The 24,776-nt window shown below is 47.0% G+C and overlaps 1 protein-coding gene across 1 annotated transcript in view; it reads left to right on the forward strand.

Moving 5' to 3' along the window:
* Nucleotides 1–24,776, forward strand: part of LOC112076302 (striatin) — a 44,151-nt gene that overhangs the window by 8,038 nt on the left and 11,337 nt on the right. The window contains 2 exon segments of the mRNA XM_070441254.1: nt 17,498–17,601; nt 18,094–18,112. Of these exon segments, the coding sequence (XP_070297355.1) occupies nt 17,498–17,601; nt 18,094–18,112 (123 nt within the window).

Raw genomic sequence — 24,776 nt, forward strand, 5'->3', positions numbered from 1 at the left:
CACCAACAAAGCCATCCATCCATCCTCATCAACAAAGCCATCCATCCTCGCCAAAACACAGCCATCCATCCATCCTCACCAACAAAGCCATCCATTCATCCTCGCCACACAGCCATCCATCCATCCTCGCCAACACAGCCATCCATCCATCCTCACCCAACAAAGCCATCCATCCATCCTCACAACAAAGCCATCCATCCATCCTCACCAACAAAGCCATCCATCCATCCATCATCCTCACCAACAAAGCCATCCATCCACCTCACCAACAAAGCCATCCATCCATCCATCCTCACCAACAAAGCCATCCATCCATCCTCACCACACACGCCATCATCCATCCATCCTCACACAAAGCCATCCATCCATCCTCTACCAACAAAGACATCCATCCAATCCATCCATCCTCACCAACAAAGCATCCATCCTCACCAACAAAGGCATCCATCCTCCCAACAAAGACCATCCATCCATCCTACCCAGCGCCCTCCTGTAGGCGTACATTTACACACACAAACATTTCTATTGATGAATCTCAGTCTTTGCGTGGAATGATTGATCCCGCGCATGGTTGATACACGAGGCCCAGAGTCTACACTGCATTGCTCAGCTGTACTATAGATAAAGATGAGTAATAATGACTGTAGACAATAAAATATCAATTACTGAGCTATATTGTATGCTCCCTAAAAATACAATATGTCTTGAGACACTTTTATCCAGAAGTGACTTACAGGAGCAATTCGGGTTAGTGCCTTGCTGAAGGGGACAGGTTTTTCACCTAGTCGACCCTGGGAATCAAACCAGCGACCTTTCGTTTACAGGGCTCTCTACGCTGACATTTTGTTATAATTATAATTATTTATATTTTTTTACAAGGAGCCAAGAAAAAGATGCACAATGAAAAATATTCAACATATATAATAAGAAAGCCCAAAATTTCCAACATACAGGTTAATTAAGGCACAGCAGAACATGTCTTTTTAGAAGGCCTACACCGGCCCGTAGGACGAGCCTACACCGGGCCCGTAGGACGGAGCTACACCGGCGCCCGTAGGACGGAGCCTACACGGCCCGTAACTGGAGCCTACACCGGCCCTAGGACGGAGCCTACCACCGGCCACGTAGGCACGGAGCCTACACCGGGCCCGTAGGACGGAGCCTACACCGGCCCGTAGACGGAGCCTCACACCGGGCCCGTGGGCACCGGAGCCTACACGGCCCGTGGAGAGCCTAACCGAGCCGTAGCACGGAGCCTCACCGGCCCGTAGGACGGAGCCTACACCGGCCCGTAGACGGAGCCTACACCGGGCCCGTAGAACGGAGCCTACCCGGCCCGTAGGACGGAGCCTACACCGAGCCCGGAGGACGAGCCTACACCGAGGCCCGTAGACGTAGCCTACACCGAGCCCGTAGGCGTAGCCTACACCGGGCCCTGTAGGACGGAAGCCTACACCGAGCCCGAAGGACGGAGCCTACACCGGCCCGTAGACGGAGCCTACACCGGGCCCGTTAGGACGGAGCCTACACCGCCCGAAGGACGTGAGCCTACACCGGCCCGTAGGACGAGCTACACCGGCCCGTAGGACGGAGCCTACACCGGGCCCGTAGGACGAGCCTACACCGGGCCCGTAGGACGGAGCCTACACCGGCCCGTAGGACGGAGCCTACCACCGGGCCCGTAGGACGGAGCCTACAACCGGGCCCGTAGGACGGAGCCTACACCGGGCCCGTAGGACAGGACGAGCCTACACGAGGCCCGTAGACGTAGCCTACACCGGGCCCGTAGGACCGTAGCCTACACCGGGCCCGTAGGACGGAGCCTACACCGGGCCCGAAGGACGTAGCCTACACCGGGCCTGTAGGATGGAGCCTAAACTGGGCCTGTATGAATCCTAGCTACTTTGAAGATCCTGAACAAGCTCTCCTTAACTTCTGTTCCACTGAATGTTATCTAGGGATGTCTTCTTAGGGGCACTGGTGCTCCAAATAAAAAATTCCAGTAGCACAGCAAAAATATTTGGAGTATGTGTGACCAAAATGTAGCACTGTAGGCCCAGGGTTGCTGCCCGACACTCTTAACCACCAGGCGACCGCCGCCCCGCAGAGAAAGAGATTTTTGTTTAACAAGTAATAATTGATCTCAAAAGGTAGGGGTCAACTCCAACAACAAACAAAATAGAGGTGTCTACATTTTGCATATAGCACAATGGACTTAAACAGGCTAATTACCTAGCACGGAGATGGGCCAAACAGGCTAATTACCTAGCACGGAGATGGGCCAAACAGGCTAATTACCTAGCACGGAGATGGGCCAAACAGGCTAATTACCTAGCACGGAGAGGCCAAACAGCTACCAGACGAGATGGGCCAAACAGCTAATTACCTAGCACGGAGATGGGCCAAACAGGCTAATTACCTAGCACGGAGATGGGCCAAACAGGCTAATTACCTAGCACGGAGATGGCCAAACAGGCTAATTACCTAGACACGGAGATGGGCCAAACAGGCTAATTACCTAGCACGGAGATGGCCAAACAGGCTAATTACCTAGCACGGAGATGCGCCAAACAGGCAACTTAACCTAGCACGGAGGGATGGATGGATGGCTGTGTTGGCGAGGATGAATGGATGGCTTTGTTGGTGAGGATGGATGGATGGCTGTGTTGGCGAGGATGGATGGCTTTGTTGATGAGGATGGATGGATGGCTTTGTTGGTGAGGATGGATGGATGGATGGCTGTGTTGGCGAGGATGGATGGATGGATGGCTTTGTTGGTGAGTGTTACCGACTCAATTCTAGTATATTTTCCATTGTTAAAGCAGCTTGAATTGTCCTAATGGTCCACTCTTTGTAGCTATGTGTTTACTGGTCAAACCACAACTGAACCAAATAAAACCTTTTGGGTGTTCTCAATCTCCGATACTAGCACATCCTGCTTCAGTCTCTTTTTTTTTCATGGCAGTTGTATTTCATTGTATATTGCCCACAGGCTTTAAAGGGATGATTTTGACCATATATGGTTATTTAGGGATGTTTATAAATGCAACTAGCCAAGGTCTTACACGAGCACTGACTCTGCGAACAATTAGTATTTACCGATGGTTATCTCCTACCTGTGTGTGTGTGTGTGTGTGTGTGTGTGTATAACGCTCGTAGGATTGTTTGACAAATCAGACTTTTTCTATTCGTTACAAAACATTCTGTTTCGTAGTATTTTAGAATAGTTTCTACACAACGTTGATAAATGAGTCCCCTGGTCTTTATGTTAAGCTCGTGCTTCCTGTTGTTGTTGACGAGCGCCATGTTATCCGGCAGTTCTGGTCCAGAAGAGGACTCTTTCTTTTTTTTCTAAAGCGGAACCAGAATTCTTGTTTCTGTGGTCATTTTTTTCCGTACTACGCTGCTGTGCAACCAACCACAACATGTTGCCTAGGCTAGTATACTGCTACTACTACTACTCTGTTTTTCTCCATTTGCAGTGTAGAAATTTAGAAAGTGTTATCCCAAATTCTACTTAGTTAATAGCCCAAACATTGTGTGTACATTGTGATTTGTCTCTCTCTCTGTCCTTTTCAGATCTTTGCCCTCCCCTGCCTCTCTCTCACACTCTCTCATCAAAGTATGCCTGTGTATTGGAAATGCAATGCTTTGTTACACAAAGGGTTTCCTCTCATGCTGCAAGAGCCGGAAGTTGGTAATATGGTTAGTGTGTTTGTGAGGTTGGCTGGCTCACTCAGTATTTACTAGCTGACTCAATTCTCAACGGTTCAATTCCGGGTTGTTGCTCTATTTGATGCTGGGTCCATCGGGTGGAGCCCTGTTTGATGCTGGTCCATCGGGTGGAGCCCTGTTTGATGCTGGGTCCATCGGGTGGAGCCCTGTTTGATGCTGGGTCCATCGGGGGGGGCCCTGTTTGATGCTGGGTCCATCGGGGGGGGCCCTGTTTGATGCTGGGTCCATCGGGTGGAACCCTGTTTGATGCTGGGTCCATCGGGTGGACACCCTGTTGATGCTGGGTCCATCGGGTGGAACCGCTGTTTGATGCTGGGTCCATCGGGGGGGGCCCTGTTTGATGCTGGGTCCATCGGGGGAGCCCTGTTTGATGCTGGGTCCATCGGGTGGGGAACCCTGTTTTGATGCTGGGTCCATCGGGGGGAAACCCTGTTTGATGCTGGGTCCATCGGGATGGAGCCCTGTTTTTGATGCTGGGTCCATCGGGGGAACCTGTTTGATGCCTTGGGTCCATCGGGGGGGGAAAACCCTGTTTGATGCTGGTCCATCGGGGGGAGCCCAGTTGCTATCTCTGTCTACAGTTATCAAATCAAATGTTTTTTGGTCCCATACACACGTTTAGCAGATGTTAATGGTTGCGTACACACGTTTAGCAGATGTTAATGGTTGCGTACACCATGTTTAGCAGATTGTTAATGGTTGCGTACACATGTTTAAGCAGATGTTAATGGTTGCGTACACATGTTTAGCAGATTGTTAATGGTTGCGTACACATGTTTAGCAGATGTTAATGGTTGCGTAACACACGTTTAGCAGATGTTAATGGTTGCGTACACACGTTTAGCAGATGTTAATGGTTGCGTACACATGTTTAGCAGATGTTATTGCGGGTGTATTGAAATGCCTTGTTCCTAAACAACCTGTTGAAAGGTGACAGGAACATTTTATAACCCTAGTGAACATTCATATCTGAATAACTGAAATATTATGATATGTGGTTTGTCCCACTAGCTATCTTTTGCACTAGTGTCTCTGGATAAGAGCGTCTGCTAAATGACTAACATGTCATTGCCAGCAGGGAGACTAAGTAATCCACAGTGGACTATAGCGAATCCCCACCCTGTCTGTCTCTGGGGAAGCCTTTTTAAAGTCTCTGGTGCTCCTGTTGGAGAAGACTATGGTTTGTGGTGCTTAAGGCCTTGTTTTCTGTTTGTGTCTCTGTAGGTGGAGGAGGTGCCACCCGTAGGAGGGTTACACTTGCCCTGAGTTGATTTGCACTTTACGACTGTAATGACTCACTTCCTTCCTGGTCATTCATATGTTGTACTGTCTCCTACCAACGCCCCATCTCAGCCTTTAGTCCTCTTCAGGACAGGACAGACCAGTCATTGGTAGACATGTATTCAGGACAGACCCAGTCATTAGTAGACATGTCTCAGGACAGACCCATCATTCAAGTAGACATGTCTTCAAGGACAGGACAGACCCAGTCATTGGTAGACATGTCTTTCAGGACAGACCCAGTCATTAGTAGACATGTCTTCAGGACAGACCCAGTCATTAGTAGACATGTCTTCAGGACAGACCCAGTCATTAGTAGACATGTCTTCAGGGACAGACCCAGTCATTAGAGACATGTATTCAGGACAGACCCAGTCATTAGTAGACATGTCTTCAGGACAGACCCAGTCATTGGTAGACATGTCTTCAGGACAGACCCAGTCATTAGTAGACATGTCTCAGGACGACCCAGTCATTAGTAGACATGTCTTAGGACAGGACAGACCCAGTCATTGGTAGACATGTCTTTCAGGACAGGACAAGACCAGTCATTGGTAGACATGTCTTCAGGACAGGACAGACCCAGTTCATTGGTAGACATGTCTTCAGGACAGGACAGACCCAGTTCATTGGTAGACATGTTTCAGGACAGGACAGACCCAGTCATTAGTAGACATGTCTTCAGGACAAGATACCGTTGACCTTCTCTCCTCAATGAGGACGCGCTGACTGATATGAGTTCTCCTGGCAGAAAGACCCCCCCCCCCCCCCCTCCCTTCCTTCAGACTGGGGTTGAACAGACATATGGCTGACGAGGTCAGAGGGACGCAGATTTGCAGCACATGGTCGGGGCCCTTAGGAAGAGCGGAAAAGAGAAACCTACCTAGAGGGGAAGTTCTAACTGGGTCAGATCCACTTACAGGGTTTGATGTTGAACCAGCCTGACTGGATCAGTGCCTACGTGGCTCTGGTCCACACCAGTCAGTGTAACTGTACTCTACCCTCATCAATCAGTGCCGGGGAGAGCTCTGTCCTAATCACAGTTAGTCCTCATTCTGCATGTCTTTCTGCTGTGTTGGCTACGACACAAAGTCTAAAATAAATACAAACTCGAGGAATCAGTGGTTCTTCCTAATCTGACAGAAAGCCAACAACGTCTTGTCAGGGCTTGGTGTTTCCTGTTTATCTCTGATGTTGCTGTTCTAGCCAGTCCTGTACTGTCCTGGTTAAAGGACTACGTCTCCTGTTTTGCTTCTGCTCTTGTCTGTTTACTGATAGGATTTGGAATGTGTGGAATGTACTGGCTCGTTATAGGTGAGGCATCTGGTATTCTATGAGTTGTGGTGTAATTGACAGACAGGCTAGATAACAGCTAACCCTGTGTTCACTATTCACAGAGACGCTAGGTAACAGCTAACCCTGTGTTCCATATTCAACAGAGACAGGCCTAGGTAACAGCTAACCCTGTGTTCACTATTCACAGAGACAGGCTAGATACAGCTAACCCTGTGTTCACTATTTCACAGAGACAGGCTAGTAAGAACAGCTAACCTGTGTTCACTATTCACAAGACAGGCTAGATAACAGCTAACCCTGTGTTCACTATTCACAGAGACAGGCTAGATAACAGCTAACCCTGTGTTCAACTATTCACAGAGACAGGCTAGATAACAGCTAACCCTGTGTTCACTATTCACAGAGACAGGCTAGTACAGCTAACCTGTGTTCACTATTCAGAGAGGGGTAGATAACAGCTAACCCTGTGTTCACTATTCACAGAGACAGGCTAGATACAGCTAACCCTGTGTTCACTTTCAAGAGACAGGCTAGATAAAGCTACCCCTGTGTTCACTATCACAGAGACGGGGTAGATACAGCTAACCCTGTGTTCACTATTCACAGAGACAGGCTAGGTAAAAGCTAACCCTGTGTTCACTATTCACAGAGACAGGCTAGATAACAGCTACCCTGTGTTCACTATTCAGAAGACAGGCTAGTAACAGCTAACCCTGTGTTTCACTATTCAGAGAGACGGCTAGATAACAGCTAACCCTGTGTTCACTATTCACAGATGACAGCTTAGAACAGCTAACGTGTTTCTATTCACAGAGACAGGCTAGATAACAGCTAACCCTGTGTTCACTATTCACAGAGAGGGCTAGCTAAACAGCTAACCCTGTGTTCACTATTCACAGAGACGGTAGATAACAGCTAACCCTGTGTTCACTATTCACAGAGACAGGCTAGATAACAGCTAACCCTGTGTTCACTATTCACAGAGACAGGCTAGGTAACAGCTAACCCTGTGTTCACTATTCAGAGACAGGCTAGTAACAGCTACCTGGTGTTCACTATTCAGAGACGGGCTAGATAACAGCTAACCTGTGTTCACTATTCAGAGACAGGCTAGGTAACAGCTAACCCTGTGTTCACTATTCACAGAGACAGGGCTAGTAACAGCTAACCCTGTGTTCACTATTCAGAGAGACGGGCTAGTAAACAGCTACCCTGTGTTCACTATTCACAGAGAGGGCTAGATACAGCTAACCCTGTGTTCACTATTCAAGAACAGGCTAGGTAACAGCTAACCCTGTGTTCACTATTCACAGAGACGGGCTAGATAACAGCTAACCTGTGTTCACTATTCAAGAGACAGGCTAGGTAACAGCTTAACCCTGTTGTTCACTATTCACAGAGACGGCTAGGTAACAGCTAACCCTGTGTTCACTATTCACAGAGACGGGCTAGGTAACAGATAACCCTGTGTTCACTATTCACAGAGACGGGCTAGTAACAGCTAACCCTGTGTTCACTATTCAGAGAGACGGGCTAGGTAACAGCTAACCCTGTGTTCACTATTCACAGAGACAGGCTAGGTAACAGCTAACCCTGTGTTCACTATTCACAGAGAAGGCTAGGTAAAGTAACCCTGTGTTCACTATTCAGAGACAGGCTAGATAACAGCTAACCCTGTGTTCACTATTCAGAGAGACGGGCTAGTAACAGCTAACCCTGTGTTCACTATTCACAGAGACGGGCTAGGTAACAGTAACGCCCGTGTTCACTATTCACAGAGACAGGCTAGATAACAGCTAACCCTGTGCCACTATTCAGAGACAGCTATACAGCTAACCCTGTGTTCACTATTCACAGCGACAGGCTAGATAACAGCTAACCCGTGTTCACTATTCACAGAGACGGGCTAGATAACAGCTAACCCTGTGTTCACTATTCAGAGACAGGCTAGATAACAGCTAACCCCGTGTTCACTATTCACAGAGACGGGCTAGATAACAGCTAACCCTGTGTTCACTATTCAGAGAGACAGGCTAGATAACAGCTAACCCTGTGTTCACTATTCAGGAGACGGGCTAGATAACAGCTAACCCTTGTTCACTATTCAGAGACAGGCTAGATAACAGCTAACCCGTGTTCACTTATTCACAGAGACGGGCTAGATAACAGCTAACCCTGTGTTCACTATTCAGCAGAGACGGGCTAGCTAACAGCTAACCCTGTGTTCACTATTCACAGAGACGGGCTAGGTAACAGATAACCCTGTGTTCACTATTCACAGAGAGGGCTAGGTAACAGATAAACCCTGTGTTCACTATTCACAGAGGGGCTAGCTTAACAAGCTAACCCTGTGTTCACTATTCAGAGACAGGCTAGGTAACAGCTAACCCCGTGTTCACTATTCACAGAGACGGGCTAGATAACAGCTAACCCTGTGTTCACTATTCACAGAGACGGGCTAGCTAACAGCTAACCCTGTGTTCACTATTCAAGAGACAGGCTAGGTAAACAGCTAACCCGTGTTTCACTATTCACAGAGACGGGCTAGGTAACAGATAACCCGGTGGTTCACTATTCACAGAAGACGGGCTAGGTAACAGCTAACCCTGTGTTCACTATTCACAGAGACAGGCTAGGTAACAGATAACCCTGTGTTCACTATTCACAGAGACGGGCTAGGTAACAGATAACCCTGTGTTCACTATTCACAGAGACGGGCTAGGTACAGCTAACCCTGTGTTCACTATTCAGAGACAGGCTAGGTAACAGCTAACCCGTGTTCACTATTCAGAGAGACAGGCTAGTAACAGCTAACCCTGTGTTCACTATTCACAGAGACAGGCTAGATAACAGTCTAACCCTGTGTTCACTATTCACAGAGACGGGCTAGGTAACAGCTAACCCTGTGTTCACTATTCACAGAGACAGGCTAGATAACAGCTAACCCTGTGTTCACTATTCAGAGAGACAGGCTAGGTAACAGCTAACCCTGTGTTCACTATTCAGAGACAGGCTAGATAACAGATAACCCTGTGTTCACTATTCACAGAGACAGGCTAGATAACAGCTAACCCTGTGTTCACTATTCACAGAGACAGGCTAGATAACAGATAACCCGTGTTCACTATTCAGAGAGACAGGCTAGATAACAGCTAACCCTGTGTTCACTATTCACAGAGACAGGCTAGATAACGCTACCCTGTGTTCACTATTCAGAGACAGGCTAAGATAACAGATAACCCCGTGTTCACTATTCAGAGAGACAGGCTAGGTAACAGCTAACCCTGTGTTCACTATTCACAGAGACAGGCTAGATAACAGCTAACCCTGTGTCACTATCACAGAGACGGGGTAGATAACAGCTAACCCTGTGTTCACTATTCACAGAGACAGGCTAGATAACAGCTAACCCTGTGTTCACTATTCACAGAGACAGGCTAAGGTAACAGCTAACCCGTGTTCACTATTCAGAGAGACAGGTAGATAACAGCTAACCCTGGTGTTCACTATTCACAGAGACAGGCTAGATAACAGCTAACCCTGTGTTCACTATTCACAGAGACGGGGGTAGATAACAGCTAACCCTGTGTTCACTATTCACAGAGACAGGCTAGATAACAGCTAACCCTGTGTTCACTATTCACAGAGACAGGCTAGCGTAACAGATAACCCCGTGTTCACTATTCAGAGAGACAGGCTAGATAACAGCTAACCCTGTGTTCACTATTCACAGAGACAGGCTAGATAACAGCTAACCCTGTGTTCACTATTCACAGAGACGGGTAGATAACAGCTAACCCTGTGTTCACTATTCACAGAGACAGGCTAGATAACAGCTAACCCTGTGTTCACTATTCACAGAGACAGGCCTAGCTAACAGCTAACCCTGTGTTCACTATTCACAGAGACAGCTAGGTAACAGCTAACCCTGTGTTCACTATTCACAGAGACAGGCTAGATAACAGCTAACCCTGTGTTCACTATTCACAGAGACAGGCTAGCTAACAGCTAACCCTGTGTTTCAACTATTCACAGAGACGGGCTAGATAACAGCTAACCCTGTGTTCACTATTCAGAGACGGGCTAGATAACAGCTAACCCTGTGTTCACTATTCAGAGAGAGAGGGTTATTTGCATGGTAAATATTAGGCTTCAGCCTTTGTGTTTCACCGCTACAGGGGGACAAGTCAACAACACCAGCATAAGAAAGGAGACCGATGTAAGTCCTGTGTGTGTGTGTTTTGTATCTATGTGTAATTCTAGGTGCGTAGTTGGAGTGAGTGAGTGGATGGAGTGAGCTCAGCCTGTATCTGACTTAGACTGTCCAGTGAGAGAGAGGTGCTGGGCCTTGGTGTTTTTTAACACAGTTGTCTGTGTCTCTGTGTGTCAGCCCTAAATGGGTTCATTGTGTTCGACGCCTCTGTGATGACGCAGAACTAGATGAGAGGAAAACATGTCTGGAATGTACAACACACTACTCAACCTAGCTGGGATCCTATCTGATAGAAACTAACGTTACTCAACCTACCTGGGATCCTGTCTGATAGAAACTAACGTTACTCAACCTACCTGGGATCCTGTCTGATAGAAACTAATGTTACTCAACCTAGCTGGGATCCTGTCTGTTTTCTTATAAGGTGTTGTGCGAGTCAGAGGTACACATTGTCTCTACCTACTTAGTACCATATAGCTACCTACCCCTCTACCTACTTAGGTCCCACAGTTGACAGTGCATGTCAGAGACCAAACCAAGCCAAGGAATTGTCCATAGAGCTCCGAGACAGGATTGTGTCGAGGCACCAAAAAATGTCTGCTGCATTGAAGATCCCCAAAAACACAGTCCGCCATCATTGTTAAATGGAATGAGTTTGGAACCACCAAGACTATTCCTAGAGCTGGCTGCCCTGCCAAACTGAGCAATGGGGGGAGAAGGGCCTTGGTCAGGGCGGTGACCAAGAACCCGATGGTCACTCTGACAGCTCCAGAGTTTCTCTGTGGAGATGGGAGAACCTTCCAGAAGAACAACCATCTCTGCAGCACTCCATCAATCAGGCCTTTATGACAGAGTGGCCAGACGGAAGCCACTCCTCAGTAAAAGGCACATGACAGCCTGCTTGGAGTTTGCCAAAAGGCACCTAAAGGACTCTGACCATGAAAAACAAAATTCTGTGGTCTGACGAAACCAAGATTGAACTCTTTGGCCTGAATGCCAAGCTTCACGTCTGGAGGAAACCACGCATCGCTCATCACCTGGCCAACACCATCCCTACGGTGAAGCTTGGTGGTGGCAGCATCATGCTGTGGGGGATGCTTTTCAGCGGCAGGGACTGGGAGACGAGTCAGGATTGAGGGAAAGATGAACTGAGCAAAGTACAGAAAGATCATTGATGAAAACCTGTTTGAGTGCTCAGGACCTCAGACTGGGGTGAAGGTTCACATTCTAACAGTCCCTAAGTACACAGCCAAGACAACGCAGGAGTGGCTTCGGGACAAGTCTTTGAATGTCCTTGAGTGGCCCAGCCAGAGCTCCGACTTGAACCCGATGTCCATTATGGGGTATTTTGTGTAGATTGAGGGGGGGGAAACCATTTCATCCATTTTAGAATAAGCTACCTACCATTCTACCTACCACTCTACCTACCATTCTACCTACGCTATCCCATCTTCACCCCTTAATAACCCCCCCAAGCTTTCGTCTAATGCAACCATTTAACGTCAGCGCGCTGAGACTGGGAGCGGGGTGAGAATGGGAGACCCTTATCCTCTGCCCTGATAAAGCAGCTAGCCAGTCAGACAGCCAGTCAGCCAGCCGGAGTGAGGCCTGTAATGTTGGTAATAACTCTTCCTGTTTCTTTTTATGGCCCAGTTGACTCCTAGCAGCATTCCAGCTAAGGTTAATGTTAGATTGAGGGAGGGAGGGATGGAGAGCCAAAGACAGTCATTTTCTGAACAGCTCTCTTGCTTCTATCTTCTCCTCTCTCCATAGTCCCCGACTATCTCTGTGACTGGACTCTGGAGGACACTGGGGAGGGATGAAGGGATGCTGAGCCAAATTAATTCTCTAAAGAGCTGTCCTCTCTTCACAACCTAATCCTCTTCGTCTGTCCTCACCCCTCTCCTCCTAGAGGTCACTGGAGGACTGGCCAGGACACCAGTGGCCTGTTTTAGCCACATCAGAATATAATCTTATAGGGACAGTCTCTACAACCTCTGTGAAAGCATTTTGGCACTGCTCAACCTGGCATCCTGAATGTAGATTTAGATTGCATGTCTGTCTGTGGACTTCAGGTGTGTGTGTGTGTGTGTTTCTCAGAGGAGTTTGGATAAAGCAGAAGACTAATTTCCGTTTCCCTGCAACAATGGACATTAATGAAGAAAAATACAATTACTTTAATGTCTGATTATTTATGTGGATTAATTTTAGGGACCTCTAAAATATTTTTTTGCCTGATTTTTGTTTTCTCCATTTGTATTTTTTCCAGATTTTCGCTCTCAAAATCTATATATATATATATTTTTTAACATATACCATTTTTGTTATTCCCATAGCGATGCTTAAACCACACCAGGAGACCGCTTTAAGGAAAAATTAAGACATTTGAGTATTTTCGGGGTGTAGTTACCCTTTAAAGCATGTGTGCACCAGCGAGAGAACATTGTTTAGCGACGTTTCTGCAGCACTCGAGATGGAGAGACCCTGTCCGGGTTTTGGAGGATGTGTTTATATAGAGGGATGTTGTGGGACTGTTTTGGAGGATGGTGGGTGGATGTGAAATGAAGCTCACATTTATTTAAATCCGGTTGAAGCAGCTGTGACTCATTGTTGCAGACATCAACAGTGCTGCTTTCAAAGAGAAACTCTCTCTCTCTCTCTCTCTCGAGAATGAATTATCCTTCTTGATTGTCTCGCTGTCCCAGATTCTGTGGTGCCCACTTGCTACGGACTAAAGATAGACAGTTGTGTTCTGGTTGGGTTCATCTCCTGATTGTAGACTGTTTCCTGTTTAACGGTGTTATGCTGTAAGGTGTTGAGTCTCCCCTGATGGTAGGACTAGAAGACTGTGTTTCTCTGGGCTATTGTCTAATGTTGTCTGTCTATTTTTATATTAAAATATTATTTATATATAATTATTATTATTATTAATAATTAATAATAAATTATTTATATATAATATTGCCTGTCTAATGTGCTGAACCGTGTGTGTACGGTGTATATACAGTTGAAGTCAGAAGTTTATATACACCTTAGCCAAATACATTTAAACTCAGTTTTTAATCCCAGTAAAAATTCCCTGTTTTAGGTCAGTCAGGATCACCACTTTATTTTAATAATGTGAAATGTCAGAATAATAGTAGAGAGAATGGTTTATTTCAGATTTTATTTCTTTCATCACATTCCCAGTGGGTCAGAAGTTTACATACACTCAATTAGTATTTGGTAGAATTGCCTCTAAATTGTTTAACTTCGGTCAAACATTTTGGGTAGCCTTCCACGAGCTTCCCACAATAAGTTGGGTAAAGTTTGGCCCATTCATCCTGACAGAGATGGTGTAACTGAGTCAGGTTTGTAGGCCTCCTTGCTCGCACACGCTTTTTCAGTTCTGCCCACACATTTTCTATGGGATTGAGGTCAGGGCTTTGTGATGGCCACTCCAATACCTTGACTTTGTTGTCCTTAAGCCATTTTGCCACAACTTTGGAAGTATGCTTTGGGGTCATTGTTCATTTGGAAGACCCATTTGCGACCAAGCTTTAACTTCCTGACTGATGTCTTGAGATGTTGCTTCAATATATTCACATAATTTTTCTGGCTCATGAGCCATCTATTTTGTGAGTGCACCAGTCCCTCCTGCAGCAAAGCACCCCCACAACATGATGCTGCCACCCCCGTCCTTCACAGTTGGGAGGTGTCTTCGGCTTGCAAGCTCCCCCTTTTTCCTCAAACATAATGATGGTCATTATAGCCAAACAGTTATATTTTTGTTTCATCAGACCAGAGGACATTTCTCCAAAAAGATGATCTTTGTCCCATGTGCAGTTGCAAACCGTAGTCTGGCTTTATTATGGCTGTTTTGGAGCAGTTGTTCTTCCTTGCTGAGCGGCTTTTCAGGTTATGTCGATATAGGACTCGTTTTACTGTGGATATAGATACGTTTGTACCTGTTTCCTCAGCATTCACAAGGTCCGTTGCTGTTTGTTCTGGGATTGATTTGCACTTTTCGCACCAAAGTACGTTAGTCTCTAGGAGACAGAACGCGTCTCTTTCCTGAGCGGTATGACGGCTGCGTGGTCCCATGGTGTACAGATGAACGTGGTACCTTCATCCGTCTGACAGCGCGAGAACTACTGCTACAGTACAGCTCCTCAAAAAATGCTTACTTAAAAGTCTTTACCAATAACGCAGTTTATTTTAAAGTAAGAAATATTTTGCTAACAATAAATACAATTTTCTTTTACCAAAGTATATATATATTTTTTAAGTAACATAAACAAGGCTATATACAGGATACTGGTGACCGAGTCAATGTGTGAGGTACAGGTTAGTTGAGCTGATATGTAGGTAGAGGTAACTGTATAGATAATAAACAGAGTAGCCACAGAGTATACAAGGTGGTGAATGCAAATAGTCCAGGTAGCCATGCCTGCCTCTGCTTCTCAAAGTAGCTAGCCAAAATCTGTCTGTCGAAGAGACACTGGCGGAGGGGTGAAGGAGAAGGGCGGTAGAGATGGAGAGAGCTGGTAGAGACACTGAGGGAGAGAGGCGTGAGGAAGGCTATAGAGACACTGGCGGAGGGGTGAAGGAGAGAGGGCGGTAGAGATGGAGAGAGCTGGGATAAGATAATGAAGAGAGAGGCGTAGAGATGAGAGAGCTGGGATAAGATAATGAAAGAGAGGGAGGTAGAGAGGGGGGGTGGAGAGAGCTGGGATAAGATAATGAAAGAGAGAGGCGGTAGAGATGGAGAGAGCTGGGATAAGATAGTGAAGAGAGAGGGGAGGTAGAGATGGAGAGAGCTGGATAAGATAATGAAGAGAGAGGGCGGTAGAGATGGAGAGAGCTGGGGATAAGAGTAATGAAGGAGAGAGGGCGGTGAGAATGGAGAAGCTGGGGATAAGATAATGAAGAGAGAGGGAGGTTAGAGATGGAGAGAGCTGGGATAAGAGACACTGGCGGAGGGGTGAGGAGAGAGGAGTAGAGATGGAGAGAGCTGGGAAGAGACACTGGCGGAGGGTGAAGGGAGAGAGGGAGGTAGAAGATGGAGAGAGCTGGGATAAGATAATGAATTGTACAGTTTCTCTTGCGTTCCGTGATATATTTATGTTTTGATGTTTTAGCCCCTTTTTGGTTTTCTTTGCAAGTTACGTTTCCCAGCCATTTGTGTGGAGGGTTACATTAGACACTCTATCAACCAAGTACAGTCTGCAAAGTATTCTGCACATCCCAGAGCTGAATATTCTGACGTTGCCTTGGCAATCTCCCACCAAGACTGCCAGGCCTTCGAACATATCAACACAACTGAATCACTACTCGAGACAGAGGGCATTCCTCTAGAATGTTTGGGTCCCCCCGGTTCTGTTTCCCCGCGCTTTCGTTTCCCCCGCGCTTTCTGTTTCCCCCGCGCTTCTGTTTCCCCCGCGCTTCTGTTCCCCGCGCTTCTGTGCCCGCGCTTCTGTTCCCCCGCGCTTCTGTTTGCCCCGCGGCTTCTGTTTCCCCCGCGCTTCTGTTTCCCCCGCTTCTGTTTCCCCCGCGCTTCTGTTTTCCCCGCGCTTCTGTTTCCCCGCGCTTTCTGTTTCCCCCGCGCTTCTGTTTCCCCGCTCTTCTGTTTCCCCCGGCTTCTGTTTCCCCCGCGCTTTCTGTTTCCCCCGCGCTTCGTTTCCCCCCGCTTCTGTTTCCCCGCGCTTCTGTTTCCCCGCGTTTCTGTTTCCCCGCGCTTCTGTTCCCCCGCGCTTTCCTGTTCCCCCGCGCTTCTTCTGTTTCCCCCGCGCTTCTGTTCCCCCGCGCTTCTTCTGTTTCCCCGCGCTTCTTCTTTTCCCCGCGCTTCTTCTGTTTCCCCCGCGCTTTTCTTCTGTTCCCCGCCGCTTCTTTGTTTCCCCCGGCGCTTTCTGTTTCCCCCGCCGCTTCTGTTTCCCCCGCGCTTCTGTTTTCCCCGCGCTTCTGTTTCCTTCCCCGCGCTTCTGTTTTCCCCCGCGCTTCTGGTTCCCCCGCGCTTCTGTTTCCCCCGCGCTCTGTTTCCCCGCGCTTCTGTTCCCCGCGCTTCTTCGTTTCCCCGCGTTCTTTGTTTCCCCCGCGCTGTCTTCTGTTTCCCCCGCGCTTCTTCTGTTTTCCCCGCTCGTTTCTGTTTCCGCCCGCGGTTCTGTTTCCCCCGCGCTTCTTGTTTCCCCCGCGCTTCTTTCTGTTCCCCGCGTTCTCTGTTTCCCCGCGCTTCTTCTGTTTCCCCGCGCTTCTTCTGTTTCCCCCGCGCTTCTTCTGTTTCCCCCGCGCTTCTGTTTTGTTCTCCCCGCGCTTCTGTTTCCCCGCGCGCTTCTGTTTCCCCGCGTTCTGTTTCCCCCGCGCTTCTGTGTTTCCCCGCGCTTCTGTTTCCCCGCGCTTCTGTTTCCCCCGCGCTTCTTCTGGTTCCCCCGCCGGCTTCTGTTTCCCGCCGCGGTCTGTTTCCCCGCGCGCTTCTGTTTCCCGTTCTGTTTTCCCCGCGCTTTCTGTTTCCCCGCGCTTCTGTTTCCCCCGCGCTTCTTCTGTTTCCCCCGCGCTTCTGTTTCCCCCGCTGCGCTTCTGTTTCCCCCGCGCTTCTTCTGTTTCCGCGCTTCTTCTGTTTCCCCCCGCGCGCTTCTGTTTCCCCCGCGCTTCTGTTTCCCCCGCGCTTCTGTTTCCCCGCGCTTCTGTTTTCCCCCGCGCTTCTTCTGTTTTCCCCCGCGCTTCTGTTTCCCCCGCGCTTCTCCCAAGACTAACAATTACGTGATCTAGATTCTGAGCAATATTATCTCGGACACAGAAATATATCCAAGTTAATGCAGGTAGTTGACATACGAACGATGCTGATGAAACAGTTTGTCTGCTGAATGTATTGTTGTTGATTTGTGATGCGTTTTCCCTCTCTCTGCCCAGATAGACTTCCTGCGAGGCCAGAGGAAAGCTCTGATCGTGTATAGTTGATACTGTCTGTTAATAGCGTGGGATGTGTTTCTCCTCCAGGCTCAGATTGCGTTCCTCCAGGGAGAGAGAAAAGGACAGGAGAACCTGAAGAAGGACCTGGTTAGGAGAATCAAGATGCTGGAATACGCTCTCAAACAGGAGAGGTAAGTTACAGACCCCAGTGAACAACTGTGGTCACAGTTGATATGCAAACTGTATTCAAGTGTCAAACTCCGGTGATATGTGAGACAATTCCGATGCTAGCTAATAAACATATATAGATGATATTTGATTTTTAGCGGTGGCAAATGGGAATATGACGTTCAAAGTGGCTCTGACTCATAGTGAGGAGCCTATTAAAACGTAGCTAGCTAGCTTTATAAAGATATTTTGTGGATTTCAGGAAATCTRAAAGAATAAATGACCGAGCTATAAATCCAGCTTGCCAGATATGGGTAACTGTCAGGGATATAGATCCCGGATTCAAGCGTTTAAGATGCCACTGCATCGGTCGGCGGGCCCCAAACGGATCCAAATGCAAAAAAAAATACATTAAAACGTTACAAATTACAGATTCACATTTTGTTTTGCTCATATTACTTTATCTACCTAAAATACCTCATATTTTGTGACAACTGAGGTGTCTTCTCCTTCAGTGTGGAACTTCATGTCACGGTGTGTTGACAGTCATTGATCTACTGTCGTTTTGCTAAACAACCCCAGCAGTATGTGGACACCTTCAAAGTAGTGGATTCGGCTATTTCAGCCTCATCTGTTGCTGACAGGTGTATAAAATCAAACACACAGACATGCAATCTCCATAGACAAACATTGGCAGTAGAATGGCCTTACTGAAGAGCTCAKTGACTTTCAACGTGGCACCGTCATATGATGCCACTTTTCCAACAAGTCAGTTTGTCAGTTTGCTATAGCTGGCCCGGTCAACTGTAAGTCCTGTTATTGTGAAGTGAAAGCGTCTAGGAGCAACAACGGCTCGGCCACAAAGTGGTAGGCCACACAAGCTCACAGAACGGGACCGCCGAGTGCTGAAGCACGTGAAATTCATGTTACCTCATTAGGCTAGCTATAGCTAGCAATCTGGGGGCGCTTTCAGCAGGACGTAACGTTTCGTAACAATCTGATAGAAATACGCTATGTAGAACAAACACACCTCTGACATGTTGAATAATGTTATCTCTATTCAATGTCTATCTGCAACGTTCAAGAATGTTTTGCATCTGAATGTCACCCTGGTAACATTACCGGTAGACTGCTGAATGTCACCCCGGTAACATTACCGGTAGACTGCTGAATGTCACCCCGGTAACATTACCGGTAGACTGCCTGAATGCCCCCGTAACATTACGGTAGACTGCTGAATGTCACCCCGGTAACATTTACGCGTAGCTGCTGAATGTCCACCCCGGTAACATTACCGGTAGACGCTGAATGTCACCCGCGGTAACAATTACCGGTAGACTGCTGAATGTCACCCCGGTAAACATTCCGGTAGACTGCTGAAATCACCCCCGGTAACATTTGCCGGTAGAGCTGCTGAATGTCACCCCGGTAACATTCCGGTAGCTGCTGAATGTCACCCCGGTAACATTCGGTAGACTGCTGAATGTCACCCCGGTAACATTCCGGTAGACTGCTGAATGTCACCCCGGTAACATTGCCGGAGACTGCTGAATGTCACCCGGTAACATTGCCGGTAGACTGCTGAATGTCACCCCGGTAAACATGCACGTAGTACTGCTGAATGTCACCCCGGGTAACCTTCGGTAGACTGCTTGAATTCACCCTGGTAACTCTCCCCTCTGTGTATCTGACTGGGTCAGTAACCCCTCTGTGTATCTGACTGGGTCAGTAACTATTTTGAATAACTTTATTCTCTCTGCTTGTATCAGTTTGTGTGTAATATTTATGGTGGCTGAATTAGGAAGTTACATGGCCTGATAATTGTTACATAATATTATTCTTGTATATATTTTTGCTGTTGGGAAGAGAATAATATGCTATGCAAAACAATATGTTGGTAGGACAAGGCCATATATACACTGAGKGGACAAAACATGAAGCACACCTGTTCTTTCCATGACACAGACTGACCAGGTGAGTCCAGGTGAAAGTTATGATCCCTCACCTGTTAAATCGTCTTCGGTCAGTGTAGTTGAAGGGGGGTAGATGAGCTAAAGAATGATTTTTTTTTTAGCCTTAAGACAACTGAAACGTGGATACAGATGTGATGTGACCAAAATGAAAGTGCGCTTAGTTTACCAAAACAGCGGGCCATTTTAGCCATTTTGACAATAACAAGACTAAGTAATTAAGTGAATTTTAAAGTGTGCCAAAATGAACGCTGCGTTGGACATGAGGCGAGCGCAACCCGGTCAGGATAGCAGTTATCCTTGATTTCAGGAGACTCATTCCCTCAATGGCTGATGGGTAATGCTGGACACGGATGGCTGTAGTGTAGCAGGGCCATTTACACATCGCAGAGCATGTGTACCCTGCATCATCACAGGAACCTTTGACCTTTTCACATGAATTCACCACACTGATAAAGACAGAGGGTCTGACATCCAAAAGTCTTCCCGTGAACAAGGCAGATAACCCACTGTTCCCCGGTAGGCCGTCATTGAAAATAAGAATTTGTTCTTTACTGACTTGCCCAGTTAAATAAAGGTTAAATAAAGGTTAAATAAACATGACCGTGAAACTTAAACACAGCAGAAAATCCGAGGGTCTACGATGACAGATGACACAAGGGGAAAAGACACTCCCCTGGTGTTGTGATGTCTGTACAGAGGACGGATGTTGGCAGGATGGATCTGTTCTGTATGGTGTCTGGTTACTGATGACACGGTCCTGTCCTGGAGCGGTTTCTGTCTGTCTTTCCCTGGGGGAAACCCAGGCGTGACAAGGTCACAGCCCTACTGCTCTCTTGAGTGTTTCTGTTCTCTACTCCTGTCCTTTCCTGGAGCGGTTTCTGTCTGTCTTTCCCTGGGGGATCATTCATCCCCTTGTGTTCCAGGAAAAGCAGCAGAATAATTTTAGACTCCTCTTTCTGAGTCTTTTCACCAACACCATGGTGTCAGCTCTGTGACTGCAACAGCAGGTCCCCATGGTAACAACAATGACACGCTCCCTCCGCATGGTCGCTCTGCCTCTGGAACAGGATGTAGAGATGATGTCATTTATATCCCCCCCTCTTTTTTTTATCCCTCCTTCTCCCCCTTCCTTCTCCTCTCTCTCCCCTTTCTCCTCTTTCTCCTCTTTCTCCTCTCTCTCCTCTCTCTCCCCTTTCTCCTCTTTCTTTCCCCTCTCTTCTCTGTCGCCTCTCTCCTCTCTCTCCTCTTTCTCCTCTCCCCTCTCTCTCCTCTTTCTCCTCTCCCCTCTCTCCTCTCTCGCCCGCCCCCTCCCTTTTCCTTTCTTCTTGAGCCAATCAGATGTGCCTAGACCTACTGTTAAGTTAGCATGTTGTTAGCCATCTAGGTAACATGACTGAATGTTGTTTGTTGTCAAACCAATAATTAGCAACCCGGGATTCGTTTAAAACAGCCTGCGACATGATTTGTGAAAGTATATAAAATCTGTGCGAATCCCGATTTTAAAACGGAAAATGCCATCTCTGGTAATATATGGGTCCTGTTTTCTTACCTCTGGTAACATATGGGTCCTGTTTTTACCTATGGCGACCTATGGGTCCTGTTTTTACTTCTGGCGACATATGAGGCCTGATTTTTACCTCTGGCGACATACGAGGCCTGATTTTTACCTCTGGCGACATACGAGGCCTGATTTTTACCTCTGGCGACATACGAGGCCTGATTTTTACCTCTGGCGACATACGAGGCCTGATTTTTACCTCTGGCGACATACGAGGCCTGACTTTTACCTCTGGCGACATACGGGTCCTGTTTTTACCTCTGGCGACATACGGGTCCTGTTTTTACCTCTGGCGACATATGGGGCCTGTTTTTTACACACAATGAATTCTCATAAATGACCATTTGTCCAAGAAATATGCTTTAAATGTTGATTTTCTTACATTGTGACGTTAATGACATCATAAAATGGCCGCTAGTGTCCAGTTAAGAGATTCCTATTTATTGATTATTTGATATCGGTGGAATTATCGGACAATACCAGTATAGCGATAAAAGGCCAATATCAGCAGATCATATCCAGTGACCCGATATATCGGGTGGGCTCTAAGCATGATGGGATGTTAATTGCTTAATTACCTCAGGAACCACACCTGTGTGGAAGTACCTGCTTTCAAATACACTTTTGTTTCCCTCATTTACTCAAGTGTTTCCATTATTTTGTCAGTTACCTTCTATATCCACCCCGTGGCAATAGAACAGTTTCCAGGATTTGTTCTGAGATGATGCCAGGGCTCTTCTACCCACACAATAAACCTTCCTGGATAATATGTCTAGTTGAGACAGTAGAACACAGTGCTGGATGCTTGTTACGTTTAAACCCCAGAACCTGGCATCTAGTCTAATGAACTATGTGCTTTTGAACAGCAGGGGTTTCTTAATCTTTCCCCGGCGTCTGGGTGCATCAGTCTTCTATTTTTTGTTGTGTCTCCTTTGAGAGCAGACAATCAGATTCCTTCCTCTTCCTGCTCTTCCTGTCGGGAAGCAGCAGCAGCGTCATCATCATTAACAGAGGGACATGTATTTCTCTTGTTTAATTTCAGTAATGCTATCGTCTCAGCCTCTCTGGGATTTGAGTTGGGAACGACACCGGAATCGGAAAAGCGACGTCATACGCTTCGCCTTCAGTATCGGGTTACTCATCGTGTGGGTTTCCCTGGTTGCTTGGCAACGGGTCATTCCTATCTTGAAATATCAGGATGAGCCCTCAGAAAACAGGATGTTACCAATTTTAACAGGGACACGTTGGTCCCAACCTAACTAGGTTTCCCATCCAATTGGATAAAGATTTACATTTGAATATTCTAAAATCTGGCATTAAAATAATATTTTCCCACTAGAGATATAGGATGTTTACATCAATTGACTTGTTGCAGATAAAAAGCTCTACATAATGACGTAGTGCACATAAAAATACCCTTTTCGGGTTAAATTCCCATTTAATAAAAAATACACATGTTTTTTGAAAGGGTTTCCATCACATTTTAAACTGATGGTTTTGTCACCATTCTGGTCTTGGTCCGTGTGCTCTAGCCAACAGCTGTGATGCAGTGTGGGTAGGCTATATTCTCTCTCTCGTCTACTACATGATGACATTATTATAGACGAGAGAGAGAATATTTGTCCAACGGCAGTCGAGCATCATGTCACCAGAATAAGACCCCAGATATGATTATAAAGGAGCATCAAGATCATCACCAGGCTCTTTCACCCCCCTGTGAAGTTCATCACAACTGATTTCATCAGTAGTTTAATAAACTGCATGGTTTCCTGAGTCCTAGTGGGACGATCACACAACAGATCATCACCGTGACCTTTCACCCCCCTGTGAAGCACACACAAAGAGAGGATGATTGAGGGCTTGGTGACTTGTTGCCAGGGTTAGTAGGTATAGATAGTGTACACTCCACTGTTGAGGAGCTGGTGTGATTGTCTCCAGGGTTTAGGGTATAGTATAGTAATCACTGTCTGAGAGGAGCTGGTGACCTTGTTTCAGGTTAGTGGTATAGTATAGTAACTCACTGTTGAGGAGCTGGTGACCTTGTCTCCAGGGTTAGTGGTATAGTGATAGTGAACTCACTGTCTGAGGAGTCTGGTGACCTTGTTTCCCAGGGTTAGTGGTATAGTAGTATAGAACTCACTGTCTGAGGAGGCTGGTTGACCTTGTTTCCAGGGTTAGTTGTGTATATATAGAAACTCATCTGTCTGAGGAGCTGGTGACCTTGTTCGCAGGGTTAGTGGTATGTATAGTAATTCACTGTCTGAGGAGTGGTGACTGTTTCCAGGGTTAGTGGTATAGTATAGTACTCACTGTCTGAGGAGCTGGTGACTTGTTTCCACGGGTTAGGTGTATAGTATAGTATCACTGTCTGAGGAGCTGGTGACCTTGTTTCCAGGTTAGTGGTATAGTATAGTAACTCAGCTGTCTGAGGAGCTGGTGACCTTGTTTCCAGGGTTAGTGGTATATATAGTAACTCACTGTCTGAGGAGCTGGTGACCTGTTTCCAGGGTTAGTGGTATAGTATAGTAACTCACTGTCTGAGGGCTGTGACCTTGTTTCCAGGGTTGTGGTATGTATAGTAACTACTGTCTGGGAGCGGTGACCTTGTTCCAGGGTTAGTGGCTATGTATAGTAACTCACTGTCTGAGGAGCTGTCGTCCTTGTTCCAGGACAACTGGTTGTTCAGGACCAGGGGTCTCTTCTCATTCACCGCATCTGGGGAGAAAAGTATTTTGTCTGTAATAAAATTGGGCAGTCAGTCAGTCATGTGTGTCAGTCAGTCAGCGTGTGTGTGTGTGTTGTGTGTGTGTTGTTGTGTTGTGTGTCAGTACAGCCTGTGTTGTGTGTGTGTGTGTGTGTGTTGTGTGTGTGTGTTGTGTGTGTGTGTGTGTTGTGGTGTAGTCAGTCAGCCAGCGGTGTGTGTGTGTGTGTGTGTGTGTGTTGTGGTGTGGTGTGTGTGTGTGTGTTGTGTGTCAGCCAGCCACGTGTGTGTGTGTGGTGTGTGTGTGTGGTCAGCGTGTGTGTGTGTGTGTGTCGCGTGTGTGTGTGTTGTGTGTCCAGTCAGCCAGCGTGTGGTGTGTGTTGTGTGTCATCTGTGTGTGTCAGTCAGTCTTACCAGAGTCATAGCTGGGAGGTTTCGATGTCTCTTGGTTTTAACTTGTTCCATATTTAACTTGTGGTACTTGTTGCCTTGAAGAGAAGCAGAAATAACTGGTGAAAAGATAATGATCGTATGATTAGTGACTGAGATAAATTATCCCATACTTTCAATAACCCAGGTTTTCATCCAACCTTTTAATGCGAGCAATGTACATGTCGTGATAAAGGTCGACAGGCCCGATGGAAAGCCGCAAATTGTTCCACAAAACATTCGCTACACAAGGTGGGTGGATTCTTTTTATGTCGGTAAAATGAGCGAGAAACGGCGTTGGAAAGGCCTTTAAGCGCAAATATTGATTGATAATAAAACCATAGCATGTGAAGTAAACTTGGAGTCATGTGGATGAGTCTGTTGTTGTGTCGTCCATCTAGGACTCAGGAAACCATGCAGTTTATTAAACTACTGATGAAACTTTAAACTAGAGGGGTGAAAGGTCACGGTGATATCTGTGTGTGGTCGTCCCACTAGGACTCAGGAAACCATGCAGTTTATTAAACTACTGATGAA

Source organism: Salvelinus sp. IW2-2015, unplaced genomic scaffold (assembly GCF_002910315.2).
Source record: "Salvelinus sp. IW2-2015 unplaced genomic scaffold, ASM291031v2 Un_scaffold3675, whole genome shotgun sequence".
NCBI lineage: Eukaryota > Metazoa > Chordata > Actinopteri > Salmoniformes > Salmonidae > Salvelinus > Salvelinus sp. IW2-2015.